Below are 23019 nucleotides of genomic sequence, written 5' to 3'. Positions count from 1 at the left end.
TAACATTTTCTTTATTTCATCATAAATTACTCTGTATATCCAATCTTTTTTGTTCATTATAGTAACAGCTAAGTCTAAATACCTAGCCTTAATGATATCTCGTAGCAAATTTCAAATTTACTTTAAAAATGGCAGTCTTGAGTGCTTATCCATCAGATATCTCAATGTTATAACCTTCGCCAGAAGCACACAATAAAGATTCATCAGAGTCTTCCACACAGTTCAGACTTCATCTGCATGATCATGAAAAAAATAACAAAGCAACAGGACAAAACACTGAAAGAGTAAATTATGCTTAAATTTGTAGATACAATAAAACAACCCCAAACTTGCACAGAATAATGATGTTTGGGGAGACTTTTAGTTTAACCCATTATTTTATGAGGGTGGAAGGATGTTCACTGTGCTTCAGTTAAGAAGTGGGTTTTTTAATTTCAATTTCATTCAGTTAAGTAGTGGGAAATATGGGTTTTGAATTCAGCAAACTTATACAGAGCTTTGACAGGCCTGTCACATAATACTTTAGATTTTTTTGAGACTGTATTTTCAAATGAAAACAAAGGTTGTGCAAATAATGCACATATCAAATTTAGGATAATATGACAATAAATATCTTTTACATCAAGATGTAGAAGTTACATACTGCATCAGGAAACACACACCTTACTTCTTTTTAATAGTGGACGGACAGGAGTTAGATTCGGAGAACTATGTTTGAGTAGAATTTTCTCTAGACCTGAATACTGAAGCTTCTTGTCAGCTCTGAAAGAAGATGGCAGAATGGCCTTCCTAGCTGTATATTCATGTTGACTGCAAGTGGAAAAAATAGTATCAGCTCAAGCATGATAATTTACAGAGGAAAAAAGCTATCTGAAAAATTCTCTTAAAACTGAACGAGCATAACATGGCCATAACATCTGTCCTGACTGAATACTGATTACGTACACCTTGTCTGACAGGTAATGACTACAAGCTGCTCAGGCACAAGAGGATCTAGGATGTGATGAAAAGAGAAGAAATCAAAACCAGGAAACCCTCACACATACAATAGGCAGGGAATTATACACACTTATTATATTTAACTAAAAATTCTTAACAGAAACAAACTTAAAATACTCAAACTATTTGTTTACTGACGCAAGGCATATTTTAATGTAGAAATCTAATTTATGTGTTTCTTCTCCCTTCTATTTCTCTCATTCAAGGAGCCATTAGTTACATCACTAATAGGGTGGCAATTTCTAGCACTGTTTGAAACACTCACTTGCAGACTTATTTCTGAGTTCCAGCCTAAGAGAAACTCTCCCCCTTATATTGCCAATTATCGTCACCTCAGATGTACCATCTACAACCATTGTGCACTCCAGATATTAACTAATCCTGCTTTCCAACAGAGTAATACTCACTCCTGGCCTCTCACCAAATATACTTTTATGTCTTTCAATTTTCGGTACTTTAGTTAGAAATCCTGTTCCACCACTACTCAAACTTTAGCTAAAGCTCAAAACTTTATGCCTCTCAGGTGCATTTCACAAAACACTCTGTGCTGACAACACTCGAGATTAAATTATCATTGTAAATGTCTACAAGTTATCTAAATTACTTTTATTGCAACATCCACTCTACATCTTCAGGTTTTCATATCCATTAGCCTGAAATCCCTAAATACTACACCTTTTGCCTGATTGTTTGGTGAATATGAACTTACTGAAGTGTGAACGTCATCCTTTGTCTGATACTAACCTCAGGTGTTTCTCATTCCTTTCCTCAAAGAAAACAGACTAGTCAAGTTGCTACAAGTCCTGACACCTGTGTAACTCTTTATTCTCCCAAATACCAGCCGATCTTATTTTCTCCACTGACTCTCCAAATCCCACAAATCCAATTCCTCCTTACCAATTCAAATGTGAGACAATGACTCAGAAACATCACTTGAGACCAGAGCTTAGAATGAGCCAACACTCTTCATCACCTTGGGCTTCAAGTTATGGGGCCCCAGGCTTCCCTGACTTCCCATTTATTCATGTCTATTTCCTTCCACAGTACTTCTTCCTTTCCCAAATTCATGGAATATCCTGAGCTGAAAGGGTTACACAAGGATTACCAAAGTCAAACTCCTGGCCCTGCAAAGGGCCACACCAAGAATCACACCATGGGCTTGAGAGTATTGTCCACACACTAATGTCAGACTTAGTGCCCCAACCACTTCCCCGGGCAAGACTGTTCCAGTTCTCAACAATCCCCAAGATGAAGAATCTTTCCCTAATATCCAACCAAGACCACCATAACATCTTCACGCCATTCCTGCAGGCCCTTCACTGGTCACCAGCAAGAAATCAAGGGCTCCCCCTCCACTTCCATGGAAGCTGCTGACTGCTGTGAAGTCTCACCCCAGTCTCTTCTCCAGGCTGAACAAACCAAGTGACCTCAGCTGTTCTTCATGCGCCATCCTCTCTATTTTACCTTGTTTACAGCCCCTCTTTAGACGTTTTCTGACATTTCTAATGATTTAACTGAGCTTTCCCCGCGATGTCTCCTACTTCCTATAGTTTTCTCAACGATCTTTCTGTGCTTCGACAACAAAGCACGAGGGCCCTTCTCTCGGGGTGTGGGGGGGGGAACTTTCTGGCCCGCTCTGCGAGAGTCCCCACGGAAAGGTCCTGCAGAGCCGCCGCAGGCCCTGGGAAAGCGGAGCTCTTTCGGACGGGCACCGGGGGCACCTTGCGCTTGGTTTTAAATCCGGGCCTCCTCCGTGACCCCCACCCGCGATGCCGGCGCTGACGCTCCTCCCCGCACGGCTCGGCCCTTCCGCAGGGAAACGCGGTCCTGCTGTCCATCCTGGGCGGCCCACGGGAGAGAAGAAGGCCGGGGGCACGGCACCGGGGGCACGGCACCGCCGGCGCTGCCACAGAGAGGGAAGGAGGAGGAGGGGAGGGGGAGGCAGCGCGCGCGCCCTCCGCGACCCCAGGGCGACTGGTGACGAGCGCCGCGAGCGCCGGCCGCCCATTGGCTGTCGCGCGGGGGGCGAGCGGCCAATCAGGGCCGGGCGCGGAGCGGCGCAGCGCTCGCCCTCGCCTCGCCCGGCGGCCCCGCGCGCGGGGGGCGGAGTCACGTGACGCTCTGTTTACATCCTCTCAGCTGTCGGGCCCCGCCTCCCCCGTCCCGTCCCGGCCCGTCCCGGCCCAGCCCTCACACCGACCCCGGCACCGACCCCGGCACCGGCCGCCGAACCGACCCGCACACCCCTGACCCGTGGCCGTCCAGCGCCGCCGTTCGCCCGCGCCCGGCCGGAGCGCTCTCCTGCCTGCGATTCTCGCCCCCTCCGCCTACCCCCGGCGGGTCTCGCCGGTGCCGCCCAGTGCAGGGTCCGGGGCCCGCTGCGGAACGGGTGAGTGTCCCGCACTGTGGCGGGGGGGGGGAGGTTGGCAGAACTGCGCTCCGGCCGCGCTGTGCGGCGCGGAGGGCCCGTCGGACGGCCGGGACGGTTGGGTTGCGGCGGGGGATGGGGAAAATGTGGCTCTCCGGCCCCTGCCTTCCGGACCCTGCCCTTCGCTGGCTCCCCGGGCGCTCCCATCCCCATTGTCCGCGGATCCCGCACGCAGGCGCGGGGGAAGGGGGATGGCGGGGGGGGGGGATGGCGGTTGTTTTCGCGCAGCCGGGACAGGGCGAGGGCTCGCCCTGGGGAGGGACAGGACGGGCTCTGTGCGTACGCCGTTGGCAGCCCCTTGTTCTTCCTCGTCCTCCTTCGGCCGACCCTTGCCACCCGTCACGCCGTCTGTGTAATAAATAATCTCTGGCCCAAAACGGGTTGGGAGGACGAGAGGTGGTTGGTGTAGCTGCCGCGGGCCCGGGCTGCTGTGAGAGGACGGGGACAAGAGAGAAGGTTCCAGCCTCGAGATCCAGGCGGGGGTTGGTGGTGCGAGCGAAGTGAGGGCAGCGCTTGTCCCCCGCTGCGGCTCAGCGCCCTGCCTCCCCCCGTGACGGCTGTGCGTTTGCTTTCTGCCTTTGAGGAAATGCAGTGAGAGGGGAGCCTGCGTTTTAGGGGATTTGTTTGTGCTTGTTTGTTTGGCTGTTGTTTTTCGCTGTCGAGTCTCGACAGCCTCAGGGACTGGTGGGGGCTGCGTCTTCCAGGCCGAGGCATTGTTGAGGGGTGCGTAAGACAACATCTTGTTTTGTTTCGCGAAAAACCCGTGGGCTAATGAAAGGTATTTCTCGCCTTGATAGTGGAGGAGGTGGTGCGGCTGCAGCGGGCGGAAGATACTTTGTTTACATAAATAAAGTGTGTGAAATGCGCGATAACTTCGCTTTGGCCCACAAAGCCGGGGTGAGTCTGTCGGTGAGCATTCCTGACGGCAGCCGCCGGGGGAAAAGGAGAAGGCTACCTCAGCCTCTTGCTTTGCCATAAACGCACATTTTGTCTCTGTTTATATTGTGGTCTCTGTTTTGGCTGGGAGAAGAGTAAGGGGAGGAGCAGGAACTGGCTCCGGGGCTGCCACCTCCTCCCGGCTGTTTTCTTTGTTGTTATCTGCTCGAGTAGGCGTCCTGGGGTCACATCTGTAGCTGAACTGTGGTCTGCGGTGTTAATGGGATTTCTCTTGTGCCCGAAACCCCGGGCCACCTTCTACAGTGCATGTGCGGGTCTTGTCTGCCCTCCGCCCGCCTTCCTCCCCCCCCTGCCTCGGCAGTTGTCGGCGGCTCGCTCTGAAGTTGCAGGAAGGGGAAGGGAGGGCAAGAGGGGGAAGGAATCTTGGCATTTATTTGATACTCGGTCAGCAGCCTGGGCCTGCTTTGTGCAGCAATGTCATTAAAAAAAAAAAAAAACAACAAAAAAATCCCCACCACACAAACCAATACACAAAACCACTAAACTCCAACAAAAAAAAAAAAAAAAAAAAGGAAACCGACACTTAAGGTGAAAGGGTGAGGGGGGGGTATCTGTTTGAAAACAAATTCTTTATGAAACTACTAAACTGCTCCATTGCGTGGATAGTGCTTGTGTCCTTGCAGTACTTGCCAGTGCCAATTACTTCGTGTTTTCCTAGGGGGTATTTTTTTTTTTTTTTACTCCTGTCAAGTAATAGGTCAAGCACAGTTGAACTGCAGGCTTTAGCAAGAAGGTAAAGTTTCTTCTCATAAAGAGTAGAAAAGGTTGAGACACAGACAAAAAATACCCAGAATAAAGGTAGTCAGCACTTCAGCAAATTATTGAAGGTACCCAATTACTCTTGACCATATGACCTCTGTGTTATAGAGAATGCTTTCTAAGATGCAAGACACAAAAAATCCAGTGCTTAGAGTCAGTAAATTGCAGAAATGTGTGGTGAGAATGCCTTTGTAAGCTTAATCCATTATGCTTGCAAATGAGTTATAATGTGTGGTATGCTTTTTTTTTTCTTCAACAGGACCATTACCTTACTCTGGGCAGATGATCTCTGGAAGGACTCAGGCTTGGATAAATGGAGCTGTCTTCTCCAGAACTCCTGCCTGATTTGTTAGGAAAGTTTGAAAAGTATTTTGGATGTGTAGGTGGAAAAATATGTGGCAGATCTATTGGTATTTTAACTGCCTTTGGGTGAATAAATATAATGATAGGAATGTTAGAAGTATCTGAGTGAGGTCAGAGAGCCACAGTGAGGGCTTTGGAGATGGACACTTAGCCAGATGTTCTTTACAACAGTCAGTGTCCCTCAGAAATGCTAGAAAATACAATTGGATCTTGTTGGGAGGTCTGCAGTGAGGAGAATATAATGAAATCACAGAAACAGAAAAAAGTATGTAATACTGAGCAGTCCTGGATGGCTAGATTTTATTCCTGTGTCTGTGCAGGGTTAGGTTTGTTCCCTGCATCGTCTCTGATCTTCATTCTAGAATTATTGTAAAAATATTCCTGCCTCTCTAATTGGACTTTTCTCTGTATTTGCTTCATCTAATCTGTGTCATGATGTGCTTTAGGTATGTGAGTGGCCAGTTTCAATTTTGTAGTATTCTATTTATAAATTATGAAATCTTGCCATTTTTATAATCATAATCTTGGCAGCTTGGTGGTTTTTATTGTTTAGTCTTTTGTTTGCCTGACTGCCCCAACCTGCAGCTCCTTTTGAAGAGGCTTCCACCTAATAGGAGACCTAAGAATAGGACCTCAGTGTCAGGCGTGTATTGTAGTTTTCCATGCCTGTGCTGGACTGTACCAGAGCAGTCACTTGGCTGTGTTTCTGTAAACTTGGAGTGCTTTGAGATGGGAAGTGTGTATTCTGAAGCTAAAGGTAGGCTTCTTAGGTATGATACGAGTGCAGGTGGAAGTCTTAAGGCAAACTTAAGACCTTAGCACAAAATTCCTACTGCAAGACATTGTAGTGCATGATTCTTGATTTTTTTCCCCCAGAACCAGGTAATAAAATCTCCCCATGCAGTGTCTCAAAAAGTTTATGTCAGGTGTTTCAAAAGTTCCCCAACACAAATACATTAAAAGCAACTCTGAAATACTAAGCATTGTGGTAATGCTCATGCCAGTCTTAGGTGCATGGAGAGAAACACCTGGGAATACAGTCATTTTTTTCTGGATGAGAGGTGTCTTTAAATGTACCTGTTCTTGTCATTTCCTGCTTTGTTCCTGTTTTCAGCAGGAATGTTACAAAGGTCTGCTATTCTACCCTGCTGAACTGAAAGTGATGTTGTATAGCTGATGATTAATTAGCTCTCTGTGCAAGAAAAGTGCCTTGAAGTCTCTAGCACTTGGCACTCTTGAATGCAGACGTCATTTTATATAATCTCATTTATTTTACCTGCTTAGAATGTAAACTCCTCAAAGTAGAAGTGGGTAGAATGTATGTGCAATTATGTTTTGAAAATGAACAATCAGGTATGTGACTGGCCTAAGGCACTCCAGGAATCTTCTGGTAGGGTCAGAAGTCGATCTGCCTGCTTCATCCTCTCCAACCAACAGGTGTGGATTTTTTTGGATGGAGAATTCTTTCAATGTATCTGCTTTGCAGAACTGTGTTCACACTGTTCTGCTTCATCATTTATGGAGTTATAGGGACTGAAGTGTGGTAGTTATATCAAATATTATGGGTATAATTACATGAGAGCATCAGGAAATAACTGCTGTGCTCCAATTCCTTTGGGACTTATTTGTGTGCACTGGGTGTTAATGAAAGCCTTCAGGCCTCCTTCATGCATGCTCTTAAAGCAGTTTCTGCTGCTGTGTTATTTAAGAAATATGGGCTGGACTTCTGGTCCTTGAAGAAAGGATAGAATTTATAGCAGCTCAGGATGCTGAATATAATTTTTTGTGGAACTGAAGGATAGCTGGCTAGCATTCAGGAGAGTGGTGTTGGTTTTCTGTCCTTTTTGTCCTGGTATGTCATGCCTACTTCATGTTTCAGAGAAAGCATTGCAAAGTCAACAGTGATGTTAACCCCAAGGAGCTTGGAATATTTATGGAATGTGTGTGTGTGGATTCTTGCTGAATCTACTTCTGATCAGCTGCGTATTGGAAATGTTGGGAGTAAGAAGCAGAAGTAAACTGTAAGCAAAAATATCTTGAAAAATGGCTGTTAGTCCAAATAAGCTTATTTTTGGAAAGAAGAAAAGGATTGGAACCTGTAGGACTGGAAGTGGGTCTGGAGAACAACTATGGGGTCTTTATCACTTGTACATTATGACTACAAGTGGTATGTGACATATTTCTCAATTAATTTTATCAATCCTTTAAATTGAAGCACAGAAGTATAGATTGTCCTTTATTATGAGGAAAAGACACTGGTTTAGAGGTCAGAACGCTTAAACTGAACAAAAAAAGACAAACTCTACAGCCCTAAAAGAGATTAGGTGTGACATCAGGAGTCACTGTGGGAACTCACAGGCTACAGATTCTGGTATATTCTCATATGGTGAAGTTCTGGAGTGGGGAATTACTGTGAAACTTCTCTTCTTGTAGGGACTGTCTTGGGGCAGAAAAATACTTGGTGCCTGCTGCTTAGAAAATGCATTTAGTGAAGGCTAGTTTTGGAGCTCTGGCCTTGTTTCGTTAATGTTTAGTAAAGAAAGGATGTAGAGATCTTGCTTTTACAGGTACAGAGTATTGAACTCTGTGAGTTGCATGCAAGTGGGGGTTTTAAGATGCTCTTAGATGTTGTTAAGGTGACATAACAGGTGAGGTTTGGAATGCCTCTCAAGTGTTGTATTTCACTTGGTTTTCTCAAAGTAGTATTTGCTCAGGATACAGCTGCAAAACAAAGTTGGATTTGCTGTGTTTCTAGGGTGTAAAAGAGTATAATTGGAATTAACTTTGAAAATCTTGTTTAAGGAAACAATTTAGATTTTGACAGCAAAACCTTAAAATCAGGTTTAAAAAGTAGCAGGCTTACATCAAGTGGTTTGATTGTGACATGAAATGTTTTTAATCCTGAACGAAAGACATTTATATGGAGGTGCTGCAGGGCATCAGAGTTGTCAGCATGGAGCTACTAGATTTACTGAAGGCCTACGTTATTTGAAGTATTAAAAAAATAAATAATAATAATAATAATAATAATATGGCAGAAAAGATAAATCTGAATGAGAGGTAGCTGAGCAGCTACAGAAGAGAGCCCTTGGTTAATGACACATGTGCTTTACTGGAGATGGCATGTGCCAAAACATGCACAAAGAACATGTGGACAACCAACCAGTTCTGTGGCAATGTAGAGGCTGTAAACAGGATCTCTGTTCTGCATGTTTTTAGAACCTGGTGATAACAGACTGGTTACAAGTCAGTGTCTCCAGGTTTGCTCTTTTAGTCTCTTTTGGCCAGTGATGCCTTTTATGCTTTTCCAGTCCCATCTGTTAGGTTCCTTTAGAAGCAGTCAAGTCACACAGAAAGAGCAGCTCCTCTGACTTGCTTGCAGAGAAGCAAAGACAGGATGTGGGCAGAAGAATTTTCTGGTTTTTTTAGCACTAATTGTTGCTGTAGCACCGGCCAAGTAGCCAATAGTCAGCATGAGCACCTAAAATAGCACTAGAGGTCTGTGTTTGAGCACTCAAGTCACATCACAAGTACCAGAAGCTTGATGTTTTTATTGCAAAACCTTTTCTTTGCATAATTTCTAAATAGATAAGTCTTATTAAAGCTGTCAGTAATCATAATTATTTCTTCCTTTTTTTTAACAATTGGCTTGTTAAAGTCTTAAGTGATAGGTGCATATTTCTAATGGCAAATTAAGTAATCTTGAAAACTATTTTCAGGATGAATAGTGACAACTTTGTAATACTGGATAATGTTCCTCCAGGAGGCATCTGTCACAGGGAAGAATTTTTTTTTTTTTCCCAGCTGATGTCTACAAATGTCTTTTTAGATTTAGTGGTAAGAGTTAGAGTCAAATCAGAGTTGTTCTAAAATACTAGTTTAAGGTGTAGTGAAAGGCAGTATGCAGTAATATTGTAGACACAAAGGAATGTAACTATTAAAAGCATGTATTGGTGCCATTTTCAAGCAAAATAAATAGAATTTGTTATGAGTTGTCTTCAGGAGTGAAAGGCAGCTAGATTTCAAAGAGATCATCTCAGAGGTGACGTCTTATTTGTTCATATTTTACAAAAAGACAAATCTGCCTCTCCAAAAGATTTCTGTATCAATGTGTGGTTTCTGTAAGTGAAGTGATAGTAATTGGAATTGTTTATAGTAAGTCAGCTAGTGAATCACTAGCTAGTGAGCAGTCGTTAATTGATATGCCTGTAGCATCCCTGTCCCAGACGAAAGGCTTGATTCCTATAAGTGGTTGTTTTAACATTGAAAGAAGAATTAGGACTGTGTGGTTGTCAGAAAATGAGAAGTGATTACTATTTTGAGATTTTTTTTTTATTTCTATAGCAAGTGTTTTTAGAAGATATTTGAGAATTACTGTGCGGTTTTCTTGACAAATAAAAGATAAAGCCAAGTAATACTATTCAACCCAGTCAAGGATGACTGTGCTGTTATATCATGGTCTGTATATCAAAGTCAAAGGAAGAGCTGATTGTGAGAGCCAACAACTGTTTTTGCTTGATAGGACTGAAATGAATGCAAGTTAGCATTGCTAAAAGACTGAACTCCAAAGCAGTTGCTAAAGGAGATGCATAATTTTGTCAAATGGTTAATATATCTGCAGTACTAATAAGTATTCACTAATGTTGTATTTCTACTGGTACATCAGTTTGCCATTACAGGATTTGATATTCATTTGAAAATCTTTGCCTGAGACTCACAAAGTTCTTGTTTACTCTATTTCTTGTTGGATTCTGGTGGATGGGGTTTTTCTGGCTCTTCTGCTGAGCATGTGATTCTGCTCTTTATTTGCAAAACTGTTTCCTCTACCCTTTTGAGACTGAACTGTGGTTTTCCTTCCATTCAGTGTATTCCAGTTTGTTAAGCTATGCTGCGTTCTTCCTTCAAGAAACTCTAAATTTGGCATTATTGTGGTCAGAAGGTCAGTGAAAGTGGAAGGACACAGAAAAGTCAAGCTGCTGAGTTTCTTTGACTTCTGCTGAGCTAACATCTGCAGTATTATAAAATCCCATAGGCCTTAGTCTCTTGTTACTTGCTTCAGTTAATTATGCATTCATCATGACTAAGACTCATTACTGCCAAGTTTCCTGAGATTCTGTGATGTTTTCTGAAGTAATTCAGTTGTCAGAAAAAGTCAGTGTAAAATTTGCCTTCTCCATTCTGGCATGCTCTGGATAAACTGGAGTTGTCCATGATAAAACTACATCAGGTTGTGTGAGTGTAGCAGCCTCTTGTGTTACATCTGTAAACTACATTTCTGTCAGGTGAAAACCATGTGCTTCGTATGACTGCAAAAGACCTGATACAATAAGATTATAGGAGTGATGATTATCTTGAGCTGTGCAAGTGCACAGCTTTTATATATGCAATGATGAAAGCTTCTCAACTTCCATTTCTTGCTGAAGTATTTGCATGAATGTCTTGGAGTGGCTATGGGAGCTTTCACAAATGGTCCAAATCCCTTCCAGATGACATCTGCCATTGTTAGTACTGTAAGTTATAACTTTGGAGCCACTTTTACAGTAGTACTTGATTCATACCTGAAGACTAAGAAAACCAATAATTCAGAAAAAATTTCAAGTTTAAAATTTGCTTATGTATTTTGGTTTGTGCATTTAAAGAAGGCCTATAAGAAGTTTTGTTCGAGTATTTCTAGTTTTCAGTTTAGGTGTCCATGCTTCAGGTGCAGAATTGTGAGGCTGAGCACATATTCTCAGCAGCAAACACACACATGTATTCAGCATGTAGGTATATAATTTGTCCCCACACCAACACAGGATGTGGCACTAATGCAGGCATAAACAGAGCCAGCGTCCTCGTGCTATTACTCTTTCTGGATGGCCAAGCTAAATGTCTGCAAACACGTGTATATGTTATGAATTTTTCCAAGGTAGTGGATTTAGGCACTCCTTCTACCCTGCAGCTCTTTGGTCTGTTAATGCCCCATTGCCTTTTAAACACATATTCAGCTGCCAATCCCAAACACCACAGATTGTCTAGCAGCTCACCTTGGACTCCTCCTTGTTCCTCCAGCAACCAGCTCTCTCAGCTGCCTCACTCAGCCAGTGTGTCGTGTCCTGGTTCCAAGGCCACTCTGCTGGTTTGCTGGCCAGTTCAGCCCAGTACTCTGTCATTATGCCCAGACCTGCAGAAGCTCATGCCCTGCTTTGCTGGTGCCACAGACCCACCAGCGCTTGTGACCTGTGGTCTGACTCCGTGTCTTGTAGATGCACATGGGAAGAGAACAGAGGTCCAAGAAGGAGTTGCAGGAGATTAATAGTCTGATAAGATAGGCAGGGCATGGCTGGACACACATACTGACCTGGAGCCTGCTCACAGGTGACCTGTCCTGCTTGTCACCATAGCCCTGGCTTTCCCAGGCTTGTTTCTGCCATAATCACTGTTTTTTGCCTTTCCCCACCTCTGGTTCGTCCCCCAAGCATCCCCACACAGGACTTGTGCCATCCCCAAGTCCCTTTCCCGTGCACTCCGTGGTACTTTTGTAGCTCTGTAAGAGGCACACCTTTAGATCTGAGAAATGCCTTGGAGAGGTGTGGTGCTGGTGGGAGTGAGAGAGAGCTGATGGTAGCCTGGGTCAGGGTATTCACGTGTGTTTCCCCCACTTGTAAGTGCATCTCCGCTCCTTTTTGTGCAGAACAGCTTTCTATCTCATAACCCAATAAGGTTAACTTTGATATGTCCAGGTAAATAATCTGTTTAATAATTTGCAAACCGTGTGGAAAATTTAAGGTAGAAGGTAATGACTGGCCCCGGAGATGTAAATTAAAGTGATACTGTTACAAAGGCAATACTTTGAAACATTACCTCAGAGTAGGGAAAACAATAAAATATTTACATGAAGCTTCGTGAAACAGACTTTGATAACAGTATTAATGCTGCAGCATTTTGCATTGTCAACTGGTGTTGATTTTTATTTTCCCTGGATTACTAGAGACTTTTTATTAGAATTTTAATACAGATTTAGTTCATACTTGATTCATATGTTTTGAAAGTTTTGATAAATCATCACTTTCTTTTGGTTAGAATCATGACAGGAAAGTTGATCTCTATCTTACATAATGTAAGCATTGAAAATCTTAAGTAATAGATAGAGATTTATGGACAAAGTCACATCATTTTAGGTTGTGCTGTTCATGGAGTTGCGGTATCTGTGGAGACTGAGACAAATTGTGATATGGATCCTTAAAGACTAAAGCTTTTGGATATGCAGAACTTGGGGATTAAAGAGAAGAAAGTGGGGTAGATATCCATTGCTTTCTTTGACAAGATAAAACTAACTCAGTGTGCAAGTGTTAGTTACACAAGTTATATTTGAAAAAAATGGTAATTCCAGTGCGATGCTTCTGGGAGATTGAAATAATTTTGTTTAATGGTTCTCAGGAAGAGAAGCAGGAACAGGACTAGGCTTTACTCATTTGTCCCTCTTGAGAATTACAGGACTAAGTAATAAAATAACTTCTCAAAACATAATGTCGTATTGCACTGTACTGTTTTAAGAATCAACCAAAAAATAATCAGGATTTATTTTTTCCTTAAATTGTATTTATTTAGCATCTCATAAGAAGAGGATGCATAATAAATAAAAGTTGAGATTCTCAGACTGTGAAAGTAAGCATCATGATAAAGAATTTAAGTTATTTAGTCTATGATTATTGTGTGCTGTTTCGAAAATCTTAAATACATTTCTGAAGATTAGAAACTAAAAATTTTAGTGTACTTGGAGGTTGGTAAAGTTGATTGATACTGTTGTTTTTTATTTGGCCTGTTTCTTTTTTCATTTTTTTTTTTTTAAGAGACTGAAGTAAATGCATAGCTCCAAGATGAGGTTTCATGTGTCAGGAATGCAACTATCTTCTATTTTTACACTTGACCTCATTTCTATTTTCTTTTGCTAAAGGCAACAGGCGTATGTTGTTCTGTTGCTGCTAGAAGTGAGTTATTTGAATAACTTGAAATGTTTATGTGCAGTAAGTTTGTGAACTTTAGTACTGGCTGAAATAGTGAAAATTTTGTCATGGGCCACATTTTTGCCTAGTACAAGTTACATGACATGTGACTTGATCTGCTTAAGAACTATAACTTTTATGGTAAAAAGTTAGGAAAATATGTTTCAGTTCTTGTGTGAAACCTGGTTTGTATTTGATCATAACAGAGGTTCTCCCTGCCTGTCCCCCAGCTGTTACTGGTTACTCTCTGAAGGTTGCTTCCAGTAATGGAGAATCATTTTTATGTTCTGGATACCCAAACTAAATTATTAACCATCTTCTTACAAGTTTTGTTTTAAAAATATTGACTGTTTCACTTTTTTATATATATATGTGTGTGTGTGTGTGTGTGTGAAGGTATCTTAGATGGAAAGTGATCACAATATTAAAATATGCAGAAATGTTTGTGTCACTTTTATCACTTTTATGCCTTTTGCCTTTTCAGGCCAAACATAATTAGATATACCAGAACCAGTTCTTTTTATACATCACTCTACAGTTCTGGCTTATATGTATCTGCTCAAAATGAATACTGTCTGTTAAATATACTTCTGCAAAGCTGTGTATTGTGGCAGTGGGTTTTGCAGCCTGGTCACTCTGTAGTTCACTAATTTGTGAAATATGTGCACAGACAGCAGTTTCTGATGTGTAAAACAGGTGCGTTAGACAGGCAGTACAGTGAATATCAGACATCTGTATGTATTAAACATCATCGATCCCTATCTCTCGCAAAGTCTTGATATTTTAGGCAGTGATCAAACTGCTATTACCTGGTGCCTCCTGTTTCTGTGGGCCTGTTAGGCTCTGGGGAGAAGCTGTTCATCTTTCCACTTTCTCCCAACCAGTCTCTGATAAAGCTCTTTGGCTAGTTTATACTGGACAAACTAAAAATAGTTGTGGCCTGGGAGTGGACAGAGCTGTAGGCACACCTCTCAGGAGCTGAGACCTTTACAAAATGTGCTGACTGCCAGGTTCTGTCATGGACACTGGTATCAGAGGAAGGATCGGGGATATTCTGCATGTTAGACGTTGGGTTAAACTGATATCCTTTGCTTAGGAGATTTTTAATGGAACTTTGAAAGGTCACTAAGTCACATTAGACTCCCCATTGACGAGAGCGTTTTGCACGTTGTCTTAGAACTAAGCAAAAGGAAATGTTTCAGACTGTTGTGGGTAGAGAAGCAATTTTCATTATTTTGAAGTCTGCAATTGATGGTGCACTATACGGTACTCAGAATCAGGGCAGAGCTAGCATTCATTCAGTCATAAATGTATGCATACAACCTATTGAGAGGTAATCATCACTTTGCCTATAGCAATTAATGAGCCTGTGTTTGAAGAAAAAACTGCTCCCGAAGCCTGAGAGGCTCAGCTTTGCAGAAGTGTTTTGGTTGTCCAGATTTTAAACAGTAAGGAGAGATAAGTGAAGATGTAGGGTTAAGCTGCACATGAAAATTTTAGTCCAGGAAGTATGCAGGATTGTTTGCTTTACTTCATAGTAAATGGTAATGAATTTTCAAGACTTTATCAGCATACCTGAGAACAGGTCTGGCATACAGAACTGTATATAGAAAAATGTTCCTTTCAGCATTCAGTCCTTGGTATGGTGTGAAGAGGGTAGGTGTAATTTCAGATGACAAGAAGAACTTAAGTACAAGAGACAGCATGGACCAAGAAAGAAATGTCTCCCAGTTCAAAGAAGAGAGAAGAACAAACACAAAAACAACTAACAAAATTCTATGTTGTTTTACTGTTTTTTTTTTAACTCAAGTTCCTGTCAACTGTTTCAATATTAAAAAAAAAAAAAGAATGTTCAGTAGCTACTCAGCAAGTTAGTCTAAAATTATGCCCTTGTGTCGCTACCAAGGTTAAATTTGTTTGATCATGTGCTTATATGCTTGTCACTGCTCATATGTTTGAAATTCTGTAAGTTTCAGTACCTCTTTTGAGAGAAATGCAGTCACCGTGTCTGCTGTTCAGGTGACTGAAGGTGGAGGAAGAGTGAAAGCAAGCACATACCTGGAATCTTGTGTAAACAGCTGTTGAAAGCTCAAACAGGAAGATCAGGGCTTAGGCTTACATCAGACTCGACAAACATTTTCTGCCCAAGTAGGTCAATGCAATTCAGGTTAAGTCAGAAGTTGTAGCTGTTTACATTCATTTGACTTAACGTTAATCCCGTGGTCTATTTTTTGTTCCATTGCTATATTGCAAAGAACTTCGAAGAATGCTCTGTGGAGTGCACTGCACTGGAGAGCTGACTCTACTTGGTTTTGTACTTGTTTTTGTTTAACTTGAAGAGCTTCTTGAATTGACCCACTGAACAGCAATTTAGAAGTGAATGTTTTAAAGTAAGATTAGTCTAGAGTATAAACTTCAAAAATGTGTAGTGTTCTTAATGAGTTTTCCTTAATGCACCAAGTGGCATCATATATCCTGAAAACAGCTGGTTTGCTTCTTTTATAGGTGCTTGGAGTGACAAAACAAATAGCTGTGGAAGAGAAGGCAGTGCTAGTAGTTTGGTTTCCAAAGCACTTGCACTTTTTGCTGCCTTTAGTATCAGTTTAGCAGCAAGGTATATGTGTAAAAATTAAAAAATAAAATGTTTATGAAGACTTCGTTCCAAAATACCTCTGTGTTCCACGTTTTATTCTTAATTCTGTAGGCACCTACTACAGTTACTGCCAACACATACTTCATGTTTTGGTTTTCTCCAGTCTTTGCTGGATGAAAGTAATATTAGAATTATTCTTTTCCTTTAAGATCATAATCAATCATACTGTTTTTTTGAAAGCTCCAGCTGAAAATATTTAGCTCAGGTCTGCAGTTTGAAGTTGAATTTCCTTGTGTGAGTTGCTATTATAATACTTGGGAGAAGAAGGGAAGCTAAAGTGAAAATGGAGTCCTGTGGTTGTAGGAGTCATTGTATGGGATGAGGACAGGCAAAACACGATCTTGAGTTCATAACAGCTGCAGGGGCGTCATGTATTGAGTCTGGACAGAAAGGAGTAGGTCTTATACTAGATTGGTAGCCTGGGGAGCTTCAAATCTCTGCTGATTAGAGCGATGTTGCTGATTTTTGCTGTGAGTAAGCTCAAACTACTAACTTGACTGAAGTGTTTCAGGCCTGTGTGCCCATTCATGGTTAATTCCCTTCTCTTGCCAGTCAAAGAATATTCCTTCTTGGAGAAACTGAACACCTGAATCCTAGTAGTACTGTGCAGTGGCTTGTTCCTGTTTTCTCCTTACAGGAAAGAAGGGTTGACCAAGCAAGGTTGTATTCTGTGTATGACTTTAATGTATCGAACTACTTGATACAGTGTTCTCCAAGCTGATGAGTTATAAAAATAGTTGTGAGGAGGAGACTTCAAAAATGGCTGATTATTCTATTTTCTATTTTCCATTCTTTGAAACAAAGTAAGGATCAAGTTAGTTGGCTCAAGTAGCTTGTATTCTGAGTAGCTATCTATATGGAGTCAGGTTGTGTCAGTATTACAAGATACTGAATTTTAGGATACTTGACATCCTATGGATTTAGCAATGTCACTGAGGTTTTGTCTGGCAAATTAACTGGATACCTTGCTAGCATGGTATTTAAACTGTATTTAAGAGAGTGCAAGTCCTTAGTGGCCCAGGAAATTAACTTGAGGTACAAGTACACTTGTAGAAATTTTTAAATGTGCAAAACTTGTCCCTTTAAAAGCTGGAAAAAAAAACCTTGGGTAACCTTACACCTCGTTACTGACTTCTCAGCTAAGAGTTTTGCATATCTTATAAACTAGTGAAGAATTAAAATGCATTCAAATTGTCATAATTTCTTAGCCACATAGCCAAAATATAAGTAGTAGTTTTACTTGATAAGCAAAAGTTTATGAAAAAGCATTGGAGGAAAATGAACTATCAAAACTATCAAATCACAAACAAACTAGCAAAAAATATTTCTCTGCAGCACAATAAGCCACTTCTCACTAAAGGATCTATTTCTTTCACTTTCTAGGGCATTTTTTATTTTTGAACAAAAATACTTTACATTTGAGCAGCATTTTTGCCTATCTGTAGCTGTAAAGTGGAGAATAGAGCACTGTAGGTGACTTAATGAAAGCAAATCAAAACAAGATGCCTGAAAAGCAAACACCGTCACTGTCATCTACCTAATGTCACCTGCTTCAGACAGGGGCTGTGTATCCAGAATGAGATGTAGCCTTCAACTGCACTGCCAAATAGCCACACTGTTTTGCTGTGTCTCCTCCTTGAGAGGAGACTCTATTTCTCTTCTTCCCCATTTCCCTCAATGTCGACCACACCTTTTCTGTTCTTGCCTTTGAGATTTTGTGTGATAACCATTACTGAAGCTGAGACACTTGGTGGGTGTCATCAGTAGAAGGTCTTGTGATACTGCAATAACTTGAGACATCATATGATGTCAAGAATACAAAATTACCAAATACGAAAAATAATCCTGTTTTATGTTGTAAGCGTTGAAAATTAGAAAACTGTAATTTACAGGAAATAAACGTTATGTGAAAGGAGTGAAGACCCTTGTTGATGGAAATGCTGAAGCTTTAGGTTTTCCCATCCGCGGGCTCTGCAGGTTTGCTGGCGCACTGCTGATGGCTAGCCGAGTTCTCCATCTGCTGGTGTGAGGTGGTGGATGCACCCCGAAGGAAGAGCTGAAGGCGGCATTCCCGTTTCTCAAATGTAGCAGCTGAATTTAATATTTAGGAAACTCAGTTCTTATTTTTATGATTTTAGTTAAATTTATTTCCAAGCATATCTCAGTATAATAATAATTGTTTTAGTGTGAAAGAAGGCTGAATCTGTTGCTTTTGTTACTGTAGATTGTTTAGGGATCATCATTTGATTCATTGAACCTTCAGGTGTGGTGCAAGTACAAACAAGTAGGGCTGGAATATTTTTATAAACTATACTTAAAAAATGTCTAAGTTGTCCTGTGGTTTTTTCACAAATAGAAAGAAATATTCCTGTGCAGTTGGACGCACACTAAGGTGTTCAGAAGTCTGATTGTTCTACTTTAATCAAAGGTTTTGTTGCTGGATAATTACACATGGTTACTTTTTACCTCTTTCTATTCCTGAATGTCAGTGGGAATTGGTTTTGCTTCAGAGGGAAGCACACAGCTGAATGGTGAACAGTCATCATTTCACCTCTGATATACCAGAGCTTTAACAGCCCTCAACATTTCACCCTCATCCCCAGTAAACTCCCCCCCAGTTTATATACTGGTCATGACACTCTATGGTGTGGAATATCCCTTTGGCCAGTTTGGGTCAGCTGTCCTGGCCATGCTCCCTCCTGGCTTTTTGTGTGCCTGCTCATTACAGAGTGTAGGAAATGGAAAAGTCCTTGCCTTAGGGTAAACACTATTGATCAACAACTTACACTTCAGTGTGTTATCAATGTTATTTTGATACTCCCTGTGTACTCTTTTCACCTAGGAGTAGTACATTACACTTCTGTTTTCCTGTCTCCTAGGCTTCTGTTGCTATTTCACTGGTAATTCACACAACATTTAAAATGTTAACATCTGGATTTTGAGTTTAGTAATTCATAATGAAGTAACTGCAGACAAAATACAGATCTGAAGGAATTATTTTGAAGTTAATATGACTTATTGCAGTGTTCAGTGTAGAACTTATGAGCTGGCAAGCTGTTAAAAATTTCTAGGTACTTAAGGACTTTTTATTCTTCTAGTGATTATGGCAGGCATTAGGAGGCACTCCGATACTTTTTGGGCTTTCCTGTTTTGATTCCAGGAGGGACCAATGTGCCATTGTATCTGCACTAGTATTGTGTTTCGGCTCAAAAGTGTGCATCTGAAAAGTATCTCCTGGACATCATCCCTTAATGGGCTTTGCTTCCCCCCATGGGGTGATCTTGGAGCATGGAAACCAATTTTCTTTCAAAATTAGCTAAGTTAGTACATACTTCAGCTGCTGTTGGACACAGTTCTCAGGATGGCACTAGAGCTCACCCAGGGGCAGCTGCTGTCCCATCCATGCCCCCTCAAATATGTAACAGGGGTGATTGATTCTTAGCACTGTAGTGTTTGAAGTGTCTAGCAAGGAATGGGGCATAAAGGGTTTGCATAATGTAGACAGCCCATGTTGAGCTATTAAGCCAATGTTTCTCAGCTCTGAGTTAAAATCTGAGGGACAGAATTTAGATTGGATACTAGCTGTCCTGACTCTTAGTTCTGCTTTTTAAAGCTACCCAGTACTAACAGTATTTCATTAACTGGCAGTAGTTGTTAATTTCTTTGTCTTTTGAAACTCAAGTTATGTAAATGTATCTGTTTTACAGGATTCACTCGTGATGTCCTTCTGAAAAAAATAGCTGAGACTCCATTACATACGTATATACTTTTGGGAAAACTCTCCTCCTAATGTATTTTGCAAACTAATTGAATTACCACAGAAGTTCAGCATGGGAGGAGCAGTGAGTGCTGGAGAAGACAACGATGACTTAATTGATAACTTGAAAGAAGCTCAGTACATTCGCACCGAGAGTGTGGAGCAAGCCTTCAGAGCAATTGATCGTGGTGATTATTATCTGGAAGGATACAGGGACAATGCTTACAAAGACTTGGCCTGGAAGCATGGAAATATACACCTGTCAGCACCTTGCATTTATTCTGAAGTCATGGAAGCACTGAAACTTCAGCCTGGATTGTCTTTTTTAAATCTGGGTAGTGGAACCGGATACTTGAGTACAATGGTGGGATTAATATTAGGTAATTATTAGTATTAGGTAACCTGAACATTTTTATTCAAATGTAGTGGGTTTGCATGTTTCAGAAGACTATGCAAGCCCTGTAAAACCTTACTTTTACTTCTTTAACAATTACAGTACCATATGTAAGGCTGGCTCTTTGGGATGTGTCGTTAAGCTATGTTTTTGTTATCTGCAGGCAGTTCACTGGTGCTGTAGTTTCGTGACATTTCATGGGTGTTTTGGAAGAGGCAATTTTTCCTGCATTCTGTAGTCTAAAATTCTCATTGGAGGGGATACAATCCTTATTTTTGTTTAAAAGGGAAAGGTAGAATGGAACAACTTTTGAAGATTAAATTTTTCATCTGCATTTGTGCTCTCTTTGTGCATTTATTGTAGGTTACTGTTTTGACCTTCAGTTTATGTAAAGGAAAATCTAAATTGTAGAGGCTGATTTCTCTTGAAGAAACTCAACTGAAAAGTAAATCTGTGTTAGTATGCAAACAATTACTTTAAAATAAATTTCATCAGTTTTTAAGTGAGAAAATTTTGGGATGTTGACTGATGAGACTTTTTAATCATGTCTGTAGGCTTTCAAAAGCATTTTACCAGACTAGCACCATGTTTTTTCTTGTTTTCAAATACATTTCCCATATGAAAAAAAGATAGAGCTAAATATAATTGCCTAAATTAAATTTTAAAACCAGGAGAGAAAAATGCATTAAATCTGCTCAGGACCAACATTTAGATTATAGAGCACATGCATCAACAGTTAATTTTTTACAAGTAATTTTATTACATAAAACAGCTGTAGTTATTTAATGTGTATTTATCATAGATATAGTTTTCTTGACCATATTACATGCAGTTTTTCTTTGGTAGCAGAAATCTTGCTGACAGGCAATATACAGATTTTGCTTACATTTATTTATGTACAAAACTAAGGTGTCAAAAGTCACTTTGTTTATTTTCAATTAATTTACTTTCTATAATGAGCTCTTACTTATTGGAAAGAACAAATTATGACTAATAGTGCCTAACAAACATAATTTGTTGTTATCTGCAGTATCTTTTGTTCTAATATATACTAATAAATAAAAGAGATTCCACTGTTTTGTGGAAACGGGAATTACAGTCATTCAGAGGTAAATAAAGGTAAAGCTGTCTACTCTCTTAGAGCGTAGATTTTCTGTTTGGAAGTGTTTCTAATTGAGAGTAGTTATTTTAAATTGCATTGTAATATTTTAAGTTCAGTATTAAAATAATTAGTAAATATTGCAGCACTTTTTCTTTAAAATGTTTCTGCATGGTGGTGAATAATGGTGCTTTTTTATTTGTCTTGTGGAAAGCTTTGTTTTCTTCATCATTTTTTCTTAACTACTCTGTTTGGAGAAAAAAAAATGTTTATTGCACTTGATTCTGTATATTGCATTTGTTTCTCTGTACTTAACCGAGTTTGAGTGTTGAATGTTCCTGGGTTTGACCTATTTGTATCCAGCAGAATTCCAATCCTTCAGAATAGTGTATGCAGAGTTGAGGGAATTAAACAGGAAAAGACTTGTCTTCTATGGAGGGTGAGGTTGGCTGACAGCCCTTGAGGAGCACAGCTACCCTACAGATGTTCCCAAAAAGGCAGCTCAGGTGCTGATAGTCCTTAGCAGGGCTTGATCAGCAGCTGCCCAGCTACTTACAGAAGTAGACTTCCCGTGTTCTGGAGTGCTGTACCCTGTCGCCAAAGACTGTGTTGTAATGTGTTTTGAGTTCTAGGCTGAGGCATAGAATGTATAAATGCAATTTATGTGCCTTTGTTTTCTTACTATACTCCTTCTGATAAAATTGGTTACATATAATAATTCTGCTTTAGTGTTTGTTTTAAGCCAGGGAAGAGTTGCTTTAACAAAGAAAAATAAACAGATGTAATTTTCTGACAAATAAACCATATTCATTTTTAAAAGCTCACTTTTTTTTTTTTAGTGTACACTGCAGTGAGGAGCAGAACCATGTGGGTTTTGACAGTAGTTGGGTATCTTTCAATTTGACAGTGTAGTGAGTAATGTTTCTGCCGCATTGGCAGTGTCAAAATGACTAGGTTAAATTATCAAATAATTTGAAACTGTGATCACTTCTAAGTATAGCAACATCCTAAAAAGACTGCACACCAATCCACAGGGATAAAATTAACTGTTGCTGATACTGTTAAAATGTAAACGAAGTTCTGATGAGGTGGTGGAATTGCTATCTCCTTGTGCTGAAAGAGGCCAGTTGATCAAAGAGAGTAGTGGAGAGGTTGTTTTCACATTTTTAGAATAGCTGACTCTGCTTACATGTCCAGTTGTGACTTTCCCAGTGAAAGAAGAGAACACGTTTCTTATCTTTCTGTTTAAATTACAGAAACTGTGGTGTATGATGATGTGGTAGTGTTCTGCATTCATAGTTTAATTTCAGGTTGTTGGAGCAGCTGACACTTGCAAGATGTTTTAGTTGTTTTTGAAGTTAGGTACTTGAAGGAATGTACATGTGAATTTTTTGACAGATGATGTTTGTGCATTTTTCATTTACTTTGAATTATATGATTAAAGGAATTGTGATTAGTTTTTAGATAAAGGAAACATACCTTGAATGCTGCTGTATGCTGTAGAGCTGTTAGAAACATCATAGCCTATTCTGGTACAAGAGAATGTTAGACAAACATCTAGAAAGGGATTGCCTTTCTATGCCAATGCTTAAAGTAACCAATAATAAAATGAATTTAAAGTAAAA

At 40.5% G+C, this 23019-nt stretch overlaps 1 protein-coding gene across 3 annotated transcripts in view; it reads left to right on the top strand.

Annotated features, from left to right (window-relative positions):
• The first annotated feature begins 3194 nt into the window (after window positions 1-3194).
• The window catches only part of PCMTD1 (protein-L-isoaspartate (D-aspartate) O-methyltransferase domain containing 1), a 39862-nt gene continuing 20037 nt past the window's right edge, over window positions 3195-23019 (top strand). Inside the window, exons 1-2 of one of the 3 annotated variants that reach the window (XM_062488896.1) lie at window positions 3728-3986; window positions 19852-20281. In XM_062488896.1, coding sequence (XP_062344880.1) covers window positions 19975-20281 — 307 coding nt within the window. In that variant the 5' untranslated portion in view covers window positions 3728-3986; window positions 19852-19974. Of the gene's footprint in view, window positions 3389-3727; window positions 3987-19851; window positions 20282-23019 lie in introns of those variants that run through there. The other 2 variants (XM_062488938.1, XM_062488929.1) reach the window with 2 other exon arrangements.

This window comes from Cinclus cinclus, chromosome 1, assembly GCF_963662255.1.
Source record: "Cinclus cinclus chromosome 1, bCinCin1.1, whole genome shotgun sequence".
Classification (NCBI taxonomy): domain Eukaryota; kingdom Metazoa; phylum Chordata; class Aves; order Passeriformes; family Cinclidae; genus Cinclus; species Cinclus cinclus.
The sequence above is the reverse complement of the archived record's forward strand: the minus strand, read 5'-3'. Positions and strand labels throughout refer to the sequence as shown.